Below are 18,658 nucleotides of genomic sequence, written 5' to 3'. Positions count from 1 at the left end.
CTTCCTCGCCGCCACTGATGACATATGTATGCATGCTACTCGACCATTGCCACACTGCGGCCCTCATCCTACTAGACCTCTCCGCAGCCTTCGACACCATTCCCCCACCACGCACTTGCTGCCAGACTCAACGACGCCGGCATACAGGGAACCGCCCTCTACTGGATCCGATCCTTTCTCACCAGCAGAACCCAAAGGATCAGACTCCCACCCTTCCTCTCCGAACCCACAGAGATCAACTGCGAAGCACCCCAAGGATCCTCGCTCAGCCCCACGCTCTTCAACATCTACATGCCCCCCTGACAGCCATTGTCAGACAGCATGGGCTCAGCATAGTATCTTACGCCGATGACACCCAGCTCATCCTCTCTCTCACGAAGAACCCCGAAGACACCAGACTAAACTTTTAAGAAGGAATGAAAGACGTCGCAGCCTGAATCAGTGGCCGCTACCTAAAACTGAGCTCAGAGAAGAAAGCGGTCCTCTTTCTCGGTCCCTCCCCCACGGCGTGGGACAGCTCCTGGTGTCCCCTTGCCCTCGGGAACGCACACACCCCGACGAACCACGCATGGAATCTCTGCATCATCCTAGAGTCCTTCCTCACCATGACCCTCCAGATCAACGCCGTCACCTCGACCTGCTTCAACTCCCTCAGCAAGACCTTCAAGTGGATCCCCCACGAATGCAGAAAGACCGTCACCCACGCTCTCGTAACTAGGAGACTGGACTACGGTAACGCCGGAGTTAACAAAACCCTGCGACACAAGCTCCAAACCATCCAAAACACCGCAGCCAGACTCGTCCTCTGAGCCCCCGACACGAGCACATGACTCCACACCCACAAGACCTCTCCACTGGCTCCACATTGAGAAGAGTAACTTTCAAGCTACTCACCCACGCCTTCAAATTCCTCCACAAGAAGGAGAAGTGGAGAAGTGTGGCTCAGGGGTTAGAGGCGGCAGACCCGGAAGCTGAGATCGGTCCTGGACCAGGGTTCAATTCCCCGCCTTGGCGGATCTTGGGCTAAAAATTCCACACACTCGATAATTCTCGCCCCGGTGCTTCCTCAACTCACGGGTTCACACTCTGCGACTCTGGGCAATAGCTTGCTTAATCTCCACAACGGCCCCTCGCGGCGGGATGCCTGACTTTCACCTTGTGGATACCCTGCTATCTCACAGGGGAATACCAGGACGGGTTCCCTAAGCAAGCGCCGGGAAACCCACAGCGGGTAGCTGTGCGCTATATAAGCTCAACTACATTTACATTTTACATTTACACAACATCTGTCCCAAATACCTTAACGAATGTCTCCTTCCATGTACCCAAAAGGGACCTCCGCTCCGCCGAGCTCGCCCTGGCAGAGACCCCACGCATCTGCAGAACCAGAGCAGGCGCAAGAGCCTTCTACGTCGCAGCAAAGACCTGGAACGAGCTCCCAGTCCACATCAGACGCTCCCCCCCCCCCCCCCCACTCTGCACACCTTCAGGAAGAGCCTCAAGACCTGGCTCTTTGACTGACCCGGAGCTGCAACCCCTCCTCCCCCCCCCCCCCCCCCTCCCCTGCGCTTTGAGACCCTCACGGGTGAGTACCGCGCTTTGTAAAACCCTGATTGATTGATTTAAAAACTGAGGGGCTACAGGAAGCTTTTGATATCATGATGCAACTCAAAACCACAGAACAAGAGAAAACAAGCACCTTGGAGAAATACAGCGACATAAGAGTATAAATTAGAAAGCTGCAAAGTGGCTGGCTCAAAACAAAAACCAAACAAGACACACTTCGCCTACAAGAAATTAAGATTATACAAATCAGCGATCGAAAAAGCAAAATACTAAATGTTCAAATAAAGAGTTCTATAAAATGCTCAATGAATTTCGTAAACCAAATTGCCTGGAAGGAACTAATCACGTTACTCAAGATTTCAGACAAACTGGCAAATCACTACACGGACAATGCAGACATGGACTCTTACTTAAAACTGAGACAAAGCACCAGCACTAACCCTTTTACAAAACAACAATCCAAAAATACTCTAACTCCGCCTCTCTGTTACTTCCAACACATTTCACACAAATTTATGGACTTGATCAAAGCAAGCAGGCTTGCTGGCAGCCCTTCTGACCTGTGTACACCGCAAAAGTTCAAGACCATTCTTCTAACAACCTCTGCTGCCTTTCGAGTAAGAAGAATCCTCAACAAATCATTAACTACCGGAATATTTCCAGAAGAACTAAAAACGTCCTACAAATGCCTTTTACTGAAGAAAACAAACTTGGACCCGCTAAACCCCGACAACTACAGCCCCATTACAAATGGACCTTTCCTGGGCAAACTGACAGAGCAGCGTTCGTCCAGATGTCACAATTCATTGAAGAGAATGCCTTACTTTCAGACTTCCAAACAGGATTCTGTCTGCCCTCCTTGCCATCTGGGATGACCTGAAGAACATAGTTGACCGCAACAGGGTTGTTGTGCTACTCCTCTTGGACCTCTCGCTGCCTTTGTAATGGTTGACCATGACACTCTGATACAAAGACTCTACAAAACCGGCATAGAGGGGACTGCTCTAGACTGGATCACGTCCTACCTTAGAAACAGAACAAATGTCCAAACCATACTCCACAAAAGCTGGAGTCCCTCCAGGCTCTGTCATCTCGCTTTTCAACATCTGCATGAAGTCATTACCGGTACTGATGAATTTCATCTCGCTTGCTAGAACTATGCAGATGACCCACAAATAATCCTTCAACTAGAATGCCCCGAAAGACATTGGAAATGCGCCAATGAGCTTAGAGGACGGCTTCCTTCCCCTTAACATCTCAAATGGAGAACAACCTGTAACAGAATGAGGGGACATCCGATATGTGTGCAAAGTGGCCCGTAAAGCCTTCCTCCAATCAATATTACTTTTAATAGCTAACTGTATAGATTCCTTTACAACCCTATTAAAACGCTCAACCTGACCATTAGCCATTGGATTATAGTTAGAAACCCTTTTGTGCGTGACCCCACATTTGTTTAGAAACATTTCAAATTCATGACTAATAAATTGTGGCCCATTATCAGAAACTAATTCAGATGGAATGCCTTCTCTACTAAAGATGTTATCCAAGAATTCTATGATATGGTTAGAGGTTATTTTGTCTACCACCTTGACTTCTGGCCATTTCGAAAAATAATCCACTAAAACCACCGCAAAGACCTGTTTAGCAGAAGAAAAATTCAAAGGACCAATAATATCAATTCCTAATTTGCTCCAAGGACACAAGGAATACTCAATAGGTGAAATCCCCACAGATAGAGGCTTGACCGATTTGTCACTTTTAGAACACTGCATACAATCTCTAACCCACCTGTCCACCATACCATCCATGCTAGGCCACCAATAAAATTCTCTCAAACGACGTTTGGTGGAAGACATTCCTAAATGTCCTTCATGTGACAACTTTACTAACTGTTCTCTAACACCTAGAGGTGGAACAATCTTATCACCTCTAATTACGAATCCATGCAAAAACATGAGTTCATCATTCACTTTCCAAAACGAACTCAAATCACCACTCAACTTCCTTTCTTCCGGCCATCCTCTTTGTAAGTACTTTACTTTACAACATTTTGTAAAACATCATCTTCCGACGTTGCCTTGAACCAAATCTCCTCCGAGATAGCACTCAAACTTATACTCTCCTTCACATCTTCCATAGTATAAGCTACGTCACATTCCTCAGAGGCAATACTTACCCCAGAACACTCATCTAAAGACAACCGAGACATGCAATCCGCATGAACATTCAAACGGCCAGGAATATATACATCTGAACACTGATATTCCTGCAGTTTAGCAGCTAACCTGGCTAAACGAGCAGTCAAAGTTCTACCACCACCAGCCGCTAACATGTTTATCAGAGGTTTATGGTCAGTCCTTAATTGAAACTTTGTCCCCCATAAGAATTGCCTAAAATGCTGCGCAGCCCAGGTACACGCAAGTAATTCCTTTTCAATAGTAGAGTAATTAACCTCCGCTCCTTTTAAAGTTCTTGAGGCATACGAAACAACATACTCCTCCCCAAATTTCTTTTGTAAAAGCACAGCGCCTAACCCAGTGTTACTAGCGTCTACTGCTACTATACATTCCCCACCAATAGTAAAAGGTCTCAAAAACGGAGCCACACAAATCTCATTTTTAAGTGTTTCAAAAGCTAACTTTTGCTCACTTCCCCAGATGAATTTAGCATTTTTCTTCAGTAAATTGCGCAACGGAAACACTTTTGAAGCATAATTCTTAACAAACTTACTGTAAAATTCCGTTAAACCTAAGAATGACAACAATTGATCTTTAGAAGAAGGAGGCGGAGCTTTAGTAATACTAGCCACATGATCCATTTTTGGTTTGATACCCTCTCTTGAAATCTCGTGGCCTAAATATTCCACATTATCTTTTCTGAATTTACATTTGGAAAGCTTAAGCGTTAAACCTTTGCACTGTATGTTATTCAGCACCTTTTTTAGATTGCAATCATGGTCTTCAGAGTCTTTTCCGAAAATCAGAATATCATCCTGAAAGGCTATGGCACCAGGGCAACCTTCCAGGACATCCTTCATGATTCTCTGAAAGACCGAAGCGGCACTAGCCAAACCAAATGGCATCCTCTTATATTGAAACATGCCTTCCGGAGTAATGAAAGCTGTCAAACATTTGGATTGTTCATGTAACACAATCTGGTGGTATGCACTCGCCAAATCAACTGTGGAAAACACACACGCACCAGATAAAGTTGATATCAATTCATGAATGTTGGGTAAAGGATGTCTATCAATCCAAATCTCCTTATTTAAGCTACGGAGATCAACACACAGCCTAAGATCTCCGTTGCCTTTAAGGGAAAGAACCACCGGAGAAACCCATGGGGATGATTCTATAGGTTCTATAACATTCCTTGACACTAGATCCTTCAACATGTCTTTTAACTTGTCACGATATGCTAAGGGAACATTACGGACCCTATGTCTCACAGGAATAGCAGAATCCTTAAGTATTATTTTGTGTTTAAAGTTTGCATATTCCCCAAGTTGATCACTGAACACTTTAGGAAACATTTTTTTAATGTCATCGACACAATCCCCACTAAAAATACTGTATACTGGTGGAGTTGCATTGGGATCTAATTTTATGCCCAATTCTTGTTGATGGGGCCACCCAAGTATAGATACCCCTTTAGTTGCTACATATAGTTTCCCTTTAATGGACTTCCCTTTAAAAGAGAAATCTGTCCAAAAATAACCTTCGAGTGCAATTTTGTGCCCTGAATAACTACCAGGTTTAATATCTGGAGGTAATAATATTCTGTTCTCCCATAGTTTTAAGAAAAGATCCCTACCAATAATGGAGTACCACGCACACGAGTCTATCATCATCATGACCTCTTTTCCATCTATTAGTATGGATCCAGATGGAAACCCTTTACAATTGTTTTCAGAAACACAAGCGATGCAATTAAATTCATTGAACTCTGTAACAATCTCCTCTTCATCACAGGTAATACAATTAACTTTTTGTTGGGACCTACACATTTTTCAAAAATGACCTGGCTTTTTACATTTAACACAAACTTTAGTCCATGCTGGACATCCCTTATAGTTGCCAACATGTTCAAAACTGCCACACCTATAGCAGATCACAGGATTCCTCCTGTTGCTAAATTTATTGTCCTTGAAATTTGGATCTCTTCTAAAAAAAACAGGAGGAGTTTTCTTCTGAAAAACCTGAGGCTTCACAACTGAAACTTCAGCTACAGGATCTTGTGCTTTAACGTTGACAATAGAAGGTTGACCTCTGATTTCACTTACAAACTTCTCAGATTGTTCTATGCCTTTAGCAATATTGACCACGGCATTCAAAGAAGATTCAGTGCCTAACCACAACCTCTCTTGTATCTTTTTACTTTTAGTTTTCATCATTATCTGGTCTCTAAGCACTTGCTCGTAATTGATGGTATCAAATGCACAAGAACCAGCAAGAGAACGTAAAGCTGACACATAGTTTTCAATAGATTCATCCTCCTTTTGAGCACGGGAATAAAATTTAAATCTTTCCATCACAATGTTTATTTTCTTCCCGAATCTGGTGCTCATCTTTTTAACTGCTACCTCAAACACATTTACACCCTCAGTGCTCTCGAGAGGAGGTAAATTATCAAATTCTTTGATCCCTTGACCACCTAGACAGTGTCTTAACAAATCCAATTTCCTTTTTGGGGAACAACCTTCCTCCTCTAAAACCTCAACGTAAGCTAAAAACATAGGATACCATAAATCCCATTCCATTTTAGGATCTCCAGCTGCAGGCAAGAAATGTGGTGGTGCCGAAATATTAGACATACTAATAAAACTCCTAGTTGCTTTTACACAAATAAAAAAAAATATGCAAAATAAAGTTGCTTAGAGTCTTGTTCGTTTTTTTTTTTTCAAAAATAAATGAATTTGATTAAGGAAAAAGAAGAAGAAAAAAAAAATGAAAAATATAAATTTAAATGAAAATGAGAAACGAGACTTCACTCTTTTTCTTTTAAAACAAAAATAAAATTGTATAAGACAGGTAATGTTGCTTGTTGCACGAAATAAAGTTGTCGAAATTGATCACAGTATTCGAAACTAGACCAATCCAAGATGGCGGCCAAAAACGCGTGACATCATCACGCTCCCAGCATGCTTTGCTGACTTGGAATCTTCCGTGAGAAGGAAAGCGCGTAATCCAGATGATGTAGAAACTGGTTCCAGATAAGAACGCTGCGGCTAGAGCTAGCTCGAGCGGGTGAGTGTAGTTTTTCAAATTCTTTTCTTGAACAACCGCTACAATCTCCGCAGCCTATACACGCCAGTAATTCCGCCTTAAAATTCCCCAAATTGGTGAAAACACTGCCGCAGGCGCGATCAAAGCGCAGGATGATTCCACACACTGCCGCAGGCGCGATCAAGGCGCAAAACGATTTCACACTGCCGCAGGCGCAATCAAAGCGCAAAACAGTTTCACACCGTGCAGATCACAAAGAGAATGTGAAAGGCACAAGTATTAACTACTCCACAACGCCACTTCCAAAACGAGCGAACAGCCGCAGGTGCAATCAAAACACATAGCATCAATACCTTGAAAGCGTCTTCAATAGTGAACGCTGTCCTCCTCTGACTCCCAGTCGTCGCCAGTGTGAAGTAAGCACACGGTTCACAACAAGTGGATTCCAGGTAGATTTATTCCAACAGAGAGGACAACTTAAACAACCACACAGGACGGACTCTAACTGCTAATGAACAGTCAACCCATCATAGAACCTAGAACCCCAGTGATACAATAACACTCCATCATAGAACGTAAGCACAGATAACATGGACACTACACATATATCAATGGATGACTTGGAGCCATCTCAAATTGAATGCTTCCAAAACTGAAATACGTGTGGTGATTGGAAACGTTATGACCCGCTTGCCGCCTGGCCTGATGAACTGGGTTCACCGCCTAAAATATCGAAGAAAGTAATAAACCTCGGAATGACCTTGGACTCCAAGGTATCGCTGAATGCCCAAGTGTACAAACAAGCAAGATCAAGCTTTGTTACTATAAAAACTGTGCAACAAATCTTCCCCTATTTGGGATCCCCACACTAGGTCCAAGCTACCATCTCCCTTGCTCTGTGCAAACTCGATTACGCCAATAGCCTCTACCACGGATCACCCTTTAATGGCCATGAAAAGACTACAACGAATTCCGAACTCGGTTGCCAGACTACTCTTGCATATCAAACCGCAAGACCACATCTCCTCTGCTTTTGAAAGCCCTGCATTGGTTACCGGTTGCCAGAAGATCCACGTTAGAGCTGCTTTTGTATCACCCACAAAGCAATACATGGGAATGAAATCGCCATACACATTCAACAAAGGAACCTCCGCTCCAGAGTGGCGCCTCACCTCAAAATCCTAAGATGCAAGAAAACAAACACAGGTGGAACAGCCTTCTCTGTTCAAGCCCTAACTATGGATCTCTTTACACCGCCACCACCCAACATAACATCCACATACACCCACCTTATCTTCAGAAAACTACCCAAGAATTGGCTCTTCCCCACATAAGCACCATGTGCAAACAGAAATATACAGCCTCTCCCTCTGTATATAAGCATTTATTTCTACTGTAGAGATGTACCTATATGTGTATTGCTTCACATAAGCATGTAGAATAATTGTTTTAAAAAGAGTACCTAATGCATCTTTAATCTACATATACATACTTCCTTTATGAATCCATGTACCTTCCGTGTACTTGTATCTATATATTACTTTTCTCAACAACAAAAAGCATATTCAATGCACTACCCTATTTTTCACCCTATACCTCTATCAATATATCCTCTACATCCACTCTCATTCATTCCATACCACTAGTAAGATCCCCAAAATAGCCCTTCTAGACTCTCACTTACTCTACCCCCTCCTCCATCTGACACCTTTTACTATACCGATTTCGCCCCCCCCCCCCAACAAGCCTTTCTAAACTCTTCCCTCTGACTTTTACCCTGCACATCCTTTGTTACTCATCCCAAGCCGCCTCCTACTGCTATGACCTCTCAAAAAGTCTAAATCCTTTACTCTTCTATCCCTACACTATTCGTTTCAATCAAAATAACAGACTAAGATGTCCACTTCTCAATTTTCATATTTCACTATACTAATTCACCACTAATCCTTTATGGGTTCCAGAGTAACATTCTACTTGCCAAAAAAAAAAGCGCTTCAACTCCCCATTAGGGGAAACAAGCGCTATATACATGCAGACCTTTTTCCCTCTTCTATTCCTCCGCTATCTTTCGGAATCCAAATAACTGACTAACCTATCCACCACTCAAATTACTTTGATATTTCACTATACTAATTCAACACTAATCTTTTTATGGGTTCCGTAGTAGCGTGCTACTTGTCGAAAAAGCGCTTCAGCGCCTGGTCAGGGGTAGTAAGTGCTATATAAGTGCAATTACATTACAGTGATGAGTGATTATCATCTTGGTATATCCTTTGTTACTCAGTGCAACAATGCCCGCTTAAATTGTATATACTAACGTTGACATCTCTCTCTCGTCCAATGGCCAAGATATTAATAAAGATCTTAGTATCTAGATTGAGGAGTGTGAGGTGCCTAAAGGATGTACATTGGGAAGGGTGCTTGCTGGTCAAGAATGACAGAGATCATAACTTCCTCCACTGAAGAGGTAACCCTGTATGAATTGTCAGTCAGTCGGTAAGGATTGGTAAAGGTTGTTGGGCAATGACTTAGGAAAGTTGTTTGTATATGTCTGGGCACCTTTGTGGTAAGGCTTCAATTCCCTGCGACCTCCTTTTCAGAGGTTGGTGCCTCCAAGATTTCTCTGCCTGAATCTTTTTCAAAAGGTAATCAATCTGAGGGAAACCTTCTATTGGCCTCTACTATATGTATAGCAGTATACGTATTGGTTCTTTATTACCCTACGTTGAAATACGACCTGCATTTCTAATTAATATTTGAAAGCCTGGGCTGCTCTTTTTAGCCCCTAGATAAACTTTATTTTTTTAGTATATACCTTCCTAGTATTCATATGTGCCAATGCAGAAATGAATATTGTTTTTCACTTATATTCTAGATTAGTATATAATATGGATTTCAAGAGTCCATTCTAAACCAGGATTCCATTTTCTCTCAACTCTGAACTTTTTCTTACTGCCTCAGTTTCCCTTCTGGAAGAGGGCATGTGCTCCTCAGACACTGAGTTTACTTGACTTTTTGGTTGAGGAGCTAGATCTTTCCCACTTTACTACTTGTTGAACACTTCCTTGATCATGAACTTCTACTCCTCTACCGCCTCATACGATTGCGACCAAAAACACAAAGCATAGGAAATGTTCTGTGCAACCTAACCCTGATTTGACCTGCTTCACTGGGAAGACTGACGTGCCCACACTCTTGCCCCATCCTGTTGACCAGTGCCATTTAGAAAGGGAAACCTACACTGTCCCAGATAGGCCATTAGTGCACAAGATTCCTCCTGGGGATAACCGATCTTTGATTGTGCTCGCGGTTTAAGTGACACTTTCTCATTTCTGCTCCTGTGCCTTGCTTTCTCTGGTTTACCTGGGAGTTAAGACTCACTGCGATTGTTGCATCTTCCAGCCGCCCAGTCCTACAGGTGAATCCTCTTTCCTGTCATTTCAGAATCGAGATCACCATAGCACGGCACCAGCACTGTGTCTGAGAAAAGATGCCACACTTTGCTTCTGGCCTAGATGCCCCAAACCCTTGTCTCTGTGCTTCTTCACTGACCCTAAACTACCCACCACCAATCATGATCCCGCCCAACCATGCCTCCAGGGAACACTGGCACACACACTTCACCCTTATCTCTTCCCAGGATAGGGCTCCTCTGTTCCGCCGCCACCATCAGTCTTTCAACATATGGCTCTATTCTTGCTTTGGGTCCATTGCCTGAAGACTGAGGGCTCACCTGCTCATGTTTAACTTGCAGCTTCTTTGTGCTGTTTGAGAGTTGAGTTGATCTGTGTGAGTTTGCTCTCTCTACTGGGACATCAATGGCGTCTGAGCTTGCCCTGTAGTCTCTGCCTGGAATATTCCAGTTGCGCCAGTCCTTTGCTGGATCTCACTTGGCCACGCATGTCTGTTCACCAACTCCCAGCTCACTGTACTCCCAACACGTCCCAGGACACTGTTTTATGCTTGGCCAATCCCTCCCTTTTACGCTTATTTCTTCCTAGACTAGCTGCATCTTCTCTGCCAGCCTCCTATTTGGGAAATGTGTGTGTGTGTGTGTGTGTGTGTGTGGCGCCAGCTGAAAGCTCTAGCTGGCTTTATGCAATTGGCTACAGCCAGCTGCACGTCAACTGTGTTTAGGGGAGAGATTTTCTTTAAAATCTTCCTTTTTGGCTTAAAATTACCATCCATGAATTTGCCCCATAACTCGCGCGAGTTATAGTTCTCTCAACTAACTATAACGGGTCGAATTTCATTGGTTTTTTACGAGTGAAATGTCCACCTAACTATAACCTGTGTGAAACCTATGGTTTTTTAAGTGAATATATATATATATATATATATATATATATATATATCTCCTAGTTTTTAAGTGGAAACCTCAAATACTGCATTTGAGTGTAAAACTATCTCTTAAGCAGGTGTTTGTTGGGCTATATGTGGGAGTTGTGAGATACTGTGAGGGATTTGCAATGTATTATTGAAGGCCATTCATATGGTGGCAATATAATTTTGGAGCGACACCATAGCCATTTTCAAACCACTGCATGAACAATGGAGTGTGAAAGGGGCAGATTATAGAATGAGGAAAGAGGGAGTGGGGTGTTTTTATTTTAAGAAGCTCTTTACTTCAAGGATGGGTTGTCTAAAATGTCAGTAGGTAAATAGAAGTTATTTATAATGCACAAACTGCTACCCAACAGTGCATCCAGGTGCTTATTTCATATCTGTGTGGTAGATGGCTTGGGAGATGTTTTGTCTAAAAAGCCATTTCTTGAATAGTTTTCAGAAAGATAGGTGTTTGGAGGTATTCCTTAATATCTCTGGCAAAGAGTTCTAGAGTTTGGTTGCCAGATGAGAGAAAGATCTGACTCCTATTTGAGGTTTCCTTCTTTTAGTGATAACTGGAAGTGTTTGCAAAAAAAGTAGCTGGAGTGTATGGAAAGGTTTTTTCCTAATATATAGTGGCCCAAGAGTTAGTATGGCCTTGTGAGTGAAACAAAGTGACTTACAAACCACTTGTTCCTACACTGGCTTCCAGGGTAAGGGTTCCAAGTGAAATGCAATGGAGTTGAGTCTGGGAGTGTTCAGGATTAAACTGGCGACAAGGGAGGTAAAGAATTGGCAGGAGGGAAACCATGGAAAAAAAGGCAAATGAAGTGTGCTGAAAGCAGCAAGGAGCTTGAGCGTTTCTCTAATTTTATTAATTTATCATAAGGTGCACAGAACTAATTTTATTTATAAGTGCATGAAATAATGGTAAAATTTGCTTTTTTTTTTTTTTTTTTATACTGTTAAAAGGAGTTTGAGGCTAACTGAACCATGATTCCTTTAAGTAATGTACTATTCTCTGATTTGGAACCGTAATCCTTTTTGCCTTTAGTAATAGAAGACATTTCTTGGAACCATCCCCCATTGGGCTTCAGTGTTGAATGATTCTTTCTGTCGCAATGTAAATGCGGGTCTGCTTTAGTTTATATTTTTAAGGGAAAGAGTCCAGGAACATATGCAAATCTGAAGAGGGGTCGTTCAATGATGCTAATCCTGTCACATGCACCTTGACTCCTCTATCACACTTTGCCCTGGGCCAAAGAACCACTTGTAGCATCTTGTATTGTTTGCTTTTTAATAAGTGGTATAGATAATGTAATGGTGCAGTGGATATTGTTTCCCAAGTGATTTAACTTGAACCTTCATCTCTCTTAGAATAACAGTTGTGTTATTTGTCATAGATATCATTTTGCGTTTGTAACGTTTCTAAGTTCTTATTTCTAGGTAACTTTTCAAACACCAGTGCGTGATCCTCTCACACAGAAGATTATGACCCCTGACGTGGGAAGCAAACAAGATTGCGCATTGATTGACAGCTACGCTACAGACCACATTGCTGGGTAGGTTGGTTAAAATTCAAGTAACAAAGAAAGTAGGCCTATATCGGTCTTCACCGTTATTTTTATTTTTTTATGAACACCCTTAAGTCCACTACAAAATTAAGACAAAATGGGAGCATTGTATGACTAGAATGAGTAGAGGGAAAATGGGTTTACAGCTAGTAATAGAATTAATTAAACTAACGCCATTTGAATTGAAAATCTTGTTACCGAGTTTTAAATACATTAATGAACTGAATCGGTGGAGGGAGCGTCGTATGAAGTAAGATTTTAAGGTTTGAGTGCAAGGAGTGTATCGGACGAAATAATCTGATCTGAAATATAGGTTGCACATCCAATATGCTATACAGTAACCAGTGAGAGCAGTACTGAAAAACAGCAAGCCATGTGAGATACTATATTTGAAACAGGTTTTGAGGAGAACTTGGGAGGGAATTTGGCATATAGCAAGCAGTTGATGGTTACAGAGACTTAGTGCAGTGCATGTTCAAAATAGAAGTAAACGCACAATCTTAAATTGCTGTAAAACAGAAAGTTAGTTTAGACCGATTGAGCTTTTTGAGTGACATGCACCTCGTTAGGCAAAATTTCTGAAATTGGTGTCATCAATGTGTAAAATTGAAGTACAACCTACTAAATTGGAGTAAGTTCAGACTTTTGCGTTCAGTTGGGCTCGATCTTCTTTTTTTTTTTTTTTTTTTAAATATATTTTTTTACCTTTAAATATTTGTCATGCCAAGGGATTTTCTTAATGCGTACAAACATTCCATATCTATTTAATAAAGGAAATCTGCACCTTTTTTGGGGGGTGGGGGGGAAATGATCTAAAGAATGAAGGCCTAGTAACTTTAAGACAGAATCTTTCATTATGTTTTATTACATAGATTTTTTTTTTTTCTTAGAGTGAATACATGTGAAACCAAGTTTGAGTACATTTAATAGATTGTAGAGTACATTTAATAGAAAATAATTCAACAGAGCTATTGATAAGTATATAATTGATATCAAATACAAATGATAATTGGTGAAGATTAAAATGTCATCTGGTTTTTTACCATCTAATACCAATCGGTTGACTTCTTGGATGATTAAGAAATTAAGTTTTTAAAGTGGTAAAGGCACTACTAGTTAAGAGAAGCATTTGCTTTTCGGAAACACTTTAAAGCATTTATATATATTTTTTTTTAAAGGGCATTTTTGGTATAATTTGGATGATTTTTATAGGAACATTTTATGTAGTTGTGAAACATTTGGCCACAACTTAATGATAGTTAAATAGCATTTTGTATTTCACTATTGTTTTAGCATCCTGTCTTTATTTGTAGTATCTTTGACTTCTGTGCTGATTAGATGTGGCAAGAACAGTTTGTCCAGTGCAGATGTGTGGCTGGTAACGTTTTTTAAAGAATTGTATTTCAAATCTGCTTTCTTTTGAGATTCTAGACAATGGGTTCTTTTGGCACTTCAAAGCAGTGGTTTCGGTCATAATGATTAGAGGGAGCTGAAACGGGAGTCCTTGTGCTTGGACGTCAACGTTCTCTACTGCAACGTTTTGAATCAATCCTTTGCTGTAGGTAGCATTTTGCCCACGTCAGATTGACTGCTTAAGTCATGGAAACGGTGTTAGTGTGGTTCATGTTGGTTCAGTGTAGAACTGTCGAGCTTGCAAACTAGTGAAAACATGTAGTTTTTTTTAATGTCCAATTACTAGTACAGTTTTCAAAGAAAACGGCACAGAAAACATATTTTAAGTGTTCGCATGATGGTGTTAAATTACAGTAATATGCCAGTTTGGCATTTAACTTCATTAAGCTCACCTTGACTTGCTTGGCACGATCACTGCTATAAATTATTAGATGGTCTGTCATATCGGAATAAGTCACTCTTTTTTAGGGATAATTGGGTATGAAGGTGGCTTGCTGCTTCCTGCGCTGTATTCAAAACGGAGAGATGTCATTTAACATATTTCGAGCCTACTCATTCAAAAATGCCAGTGGAGTATAATCGTCAGTAAGAGGAATGTTTGTCCTATTGGGTAGGAGGTGTTTTCGGTACAATATAAACTCACTGCTACGGACTAGATGGTCTTGATGGAGTAGGTATAGATTCTCGGATAGCAGGCAAAATCTAAAAGGTTCATTCCATAAGTGATTTATGTATTGTTTAGGGCTTTACCTTCGGTTTATGGATAGTACGTTTAAAGATTTGAGAATGGCATCATAGGTGTTAATTTTATATTCAGCCTCGAGTATTTTAGATCTTGAATGTAGTTCTAGAAATAAAAATGCTTTGGTGTCAAATGAAGAAACGTTACTTTAGATAAATTAAACATGGGCTTAAAGTTGACCATATTTTTTAAATGAATTTGGCAACTATGATTTAATCTATAAAAAAAACTAAGTTCTGGCTTGTTTTCTCTTGCTGACTGGCTTTATTAAAGAAGCCGAACACTCTTCTGTTTGTGTTTACTTTGAAGCAAATGGTATACTTCGATTTGGTAGTGTCTGAGTCGTGATCGACCTCTGTTTGAAGTTACTTCTACACATTTTTGTCCTTTGGGTACATGCTGTTTGTGGTAGCTAGTTTTAATGCACTTAATAAATTATGCATGGGAGTATTGTGAAATTTTCCATCCAAAGGGTATGTTTGCTTTGACTGATTCATGCTTATGAAATGAACCTTCGTTACACAATTGCTGGCTATAAGCTTAATTCTGCTTTTATTTGGAGCTTAATTAAATCTGTGGATGATTGCCTTTGTTGGTTTATTGCAGTCATTGTTTTGTTTGCCGTCCCAATGATGCCGCCATGCTAGTCTACTTTGATTTTTTTAAAAAGACATCACCTTTTTGCATTTTCTTCTGCAACAGATCAATCGATTTGGGGGAAACCAGCACAGCTGTGGTGAAGGATTCTCACTGTGGTATCTTGAACCCTGCCGCTTATCCAGATGATGAGATGCCCGTAACAAGCAAGGGTGCATACAATATTGACTTTGATAACCTGGACACACTAAATCCATTCGCAAGTTCTGTTCAGATGCAAACTTCCCCTACCAAACCTTTGTGTCCTTCTGAAAATTTGTTTCCTAATGACTCTAGTGACACTGAAATATTATCTTCAGATGACCAAATTGTTAAAAAGAACTCTCCACCTGTCAAAACTTTCTCTACAGAATTGCAAAGCAGTAATACAAATGATCTTGATAACACAAAGGACTACCAATTATTGGAGGAGCATGTACAGTGTAGTTCACACATTGATGAAAAAAATATCTTAAATGCCCCAAAACCATCTGCTCCGTTTGAGAATTTAACTGAAAATGTGCTTTGTGATTCTGAAGAGCTTGCATTAAAGACCTCCGTTGATATACAGAACAATGCAGCAGAAATTGCTGGTGACCTATGTATTTTACAAGATAATATTAAAGTTCTAAATGTAGTGGAAAATGATGTCACCTACCCTTCTGCTTCAAAGGACATTCTAAACTTGGATGTAGATCAACTCTGCATGTTTGATCCTTTTAAAAGTGGGGGTTCAAAACTGCAGAGTTCACCTCTGGGTGGGTTCAAAACTGTTGAAGCAGACTCTGTTGATAAAATCAGAGATTCCGAAATACATACATTGGCTTCAAAAGATTTGTGTAAGCTTAACCTGGAATTTTTGGAAACAATTGATCCTTTGAAAACCGGGGAGCCCAAACTGCAAGATACACCAGTGTTTGGGTCAAAAGCCATTGATCATTTTGCGGTTGTGCAGTCTGCCACATGCTTTGAAAATGGCACTCCGCAGTTAGCTGCAAATGATTTGTTTAGTTTGAACACAGAGCAGATTGACACAAATGATCCTTTTGATTTGGGGCGATCGAAGCTGCAAAATTCCCCTGTTCGTTCTTCCGAAAATACAGATCTAGTCGATAGTGGAGAACCTGGCACATTTAAATTAGAGCTGCCTGACTCCATGGAACTTTTCAAAATAGTTGGTTCAGGCCAAAATGGAGAAATTGGCAGTATTGATCTTGACAAAGCTCATCTGTCCTCTGTGAAACAGTTGTTTAAATTGGACTCTGATGATCCCGATTCCACTGATCCTCATAAAATAGAGGATTCAGATATAACAAACTCTCCAGCAATAGAGTCAAAAAGCACAGGAGGTAACAGTGTTGTAGTTGATACAGATGCAGGAACAGATTTGCCTAGTAAAGCAATCTATAAATTTGACCCTGAGCAGATTGATGCAGTTGATCCTTTCAAAACTGGAGGGTCAAAGTTGCAGAATTCACCAGTTGGTGTAGCAAAGCACATGGGTTCGGAACCTGATTTGGCAGTCTCTGCAGAAAGTTTGAATCCAGAATCTTTGCCATCTACTTCAATTTTCAAACCAGAACCTGTGAAGTTGGACTTTGGATTTTCAGACGCGGCCCCTAAAAAACCTCCACCCAAGAAACTGGGGAAAAGGCTGGGAACAAAGGTACCACCCAAAAAATCGTCTCTTCCTCCAGTAAAAGAAGTTGAGAAATCCAAGGAGATGTGTGCTGAAACCCTGGCGGAAGAAGTCCCTGTCCCAAAGGCTTCTTATGGATTTGACTGGAATAAATTTGATGATCCAAATTTTAATCCATTTGGCTGTGGTGGCTCCAAAATTTCCTCTTCACCTGAACACTCTAAAAGCAATTCTGCAGATGAAATGAAAAAGGAGCCAGTCTTGTCGCTTGTGCAATCTGACCCCTTCTTGCAGAATTTGAGACCTCCAGCAGATACTCAAGCATCTTCGGAGTGCATTAATCAGTAAGTAATGTATTGCATGACCTTGCCAAGAACTTTTAAGTGACTTCATGATTGCATCTAGTATGCCATGTTTGACTGTTGAAAGTTAACTACAACTATTAAATATAAGCTATTGAACAAGAAGCAGTTGCCTGATTTACAGGAAAGTAATCCAAATGAGAATGGACATGGAGCTGCGTTAGTGTACACAAGTAGCTGTGATGTAGGGAAGTCCAGTTGTAGATTGGAAACTTAGTTGCATTTTGGGTCAGACGGACTTGCTATATGACCAGAAATTGTTCATGAGGCATTTTTAATACGGTCATATTATATAAACAAGTAGACTTGTTCCATTCACAATTGTATACAGTTCTCCTGCTAGTATTTTGCAGAATAAGATGCTCCATGAGTCTGGGTTAAAAACCACTGAGAAAGTCATTCCTGATTTGTAATAGTTTAATTATGTAACCCATATTTGATGTGACAGCTATGCCATTCTGCTTTTCTCTTTTGACCCAGTCTTTAAAGCCAAAGGATCTGTTTTCTAGGGCCTATTGATATTAACAGTATGGATGTGTCTGCTGTGCTTAATGTATTGTGTTAAGGCCTTAAAATCCTAAAAATTATCCTAGACCTGCAGGTCTAGTAACTTGAATAATCTACTTAACTGTAATGTACTTGACTCATAAACTGGTCTCATTATGTCATCATAGGTCAATATTTTATTTTACATATCCACCTTTTTCTTAATCGCATCTGATCGCAGCTTCCAATATGTGAGTTAAGCATTCCTGCTGTACAAAAAAATAACCTGGTTTGATTTAATTGACTAAAATTTTGATCCATGCATAATAATATTGCCCACATACAGGGTACATAGGACCCCTGACTTGCCTCTTAATTTACCAATAGCCTTGTTATCAGGGTAGGGGACGGAATATTTCTCAGTTTGTTAAACTCTTTTTAATATATTAAGGCATGAGGTGGTAGTGTCATTTACAGAAAGCACATTTTCCATCGAAATGGCCATAATCGTTCCCACTAACATGCAGTTTTACTTATAAAACTATATAGTGTATAAACAAACTAGAAATTGGGTTTCAGCAAGGATATTTATCAAGTGTTATAATTTGTTTTCATCCTATTAAAATATTTTTTCGTCGCAGAGAATTGCAAAAGAAGGGCTTTTTTAATGACTGAAATTAATTAGA

General features: G+C 40.7%; 1 protein-coding gene across 5 annotated transcripts in view; it reads left to right on the top strand.

The window, feature by feature from the left end:
• Nucleotides 1–18,658, top strand: part of TACC3 (transforming acidic coiled-coil containing protein 3) — a 610,937-nt gene that overhangs the window by 90,937 nt on the left and 501,342 nt on the right. For all 5 annotated transcript variants that reach the window (XM_085642581.1, XM_085642579.1, XM_085642580.1 and 2 more), the window contains exons 3-4: nucleotides 12,567–12,682; nucleotides 15,552–17,468. In XM_085642581.1, coding sequence (XP_085498707.1) covers nucleotides 12,567–12,682; nucleotides 15,552–17,468 — 2,033 coding nt within the window. The remainder of the gene's footprint in view (nucleotides 1–12,566; nucleotides 12,683–15,551; nucleotides 17,469–18,658) is intronic.

This window comes from Triturus cristatus, chromosome 2_2 (assembly GCF_964204655.1).
Source record: "Triturus cristatus chromosome 2_2, aTriCri1.1, whole genome shotgun sequence".
Classification (NCBI taxonomy): domain Eukaryota; kingdom Metazoa; phylum Chordata; class Amphibia; order Caudata; family Salamandridae; genus Triturus; species Triturus cristatus.
Note: the sequence above shows the minus strand (reverse complement) of the source record. Positions and strands in the feature narration are given on the sequence as shown.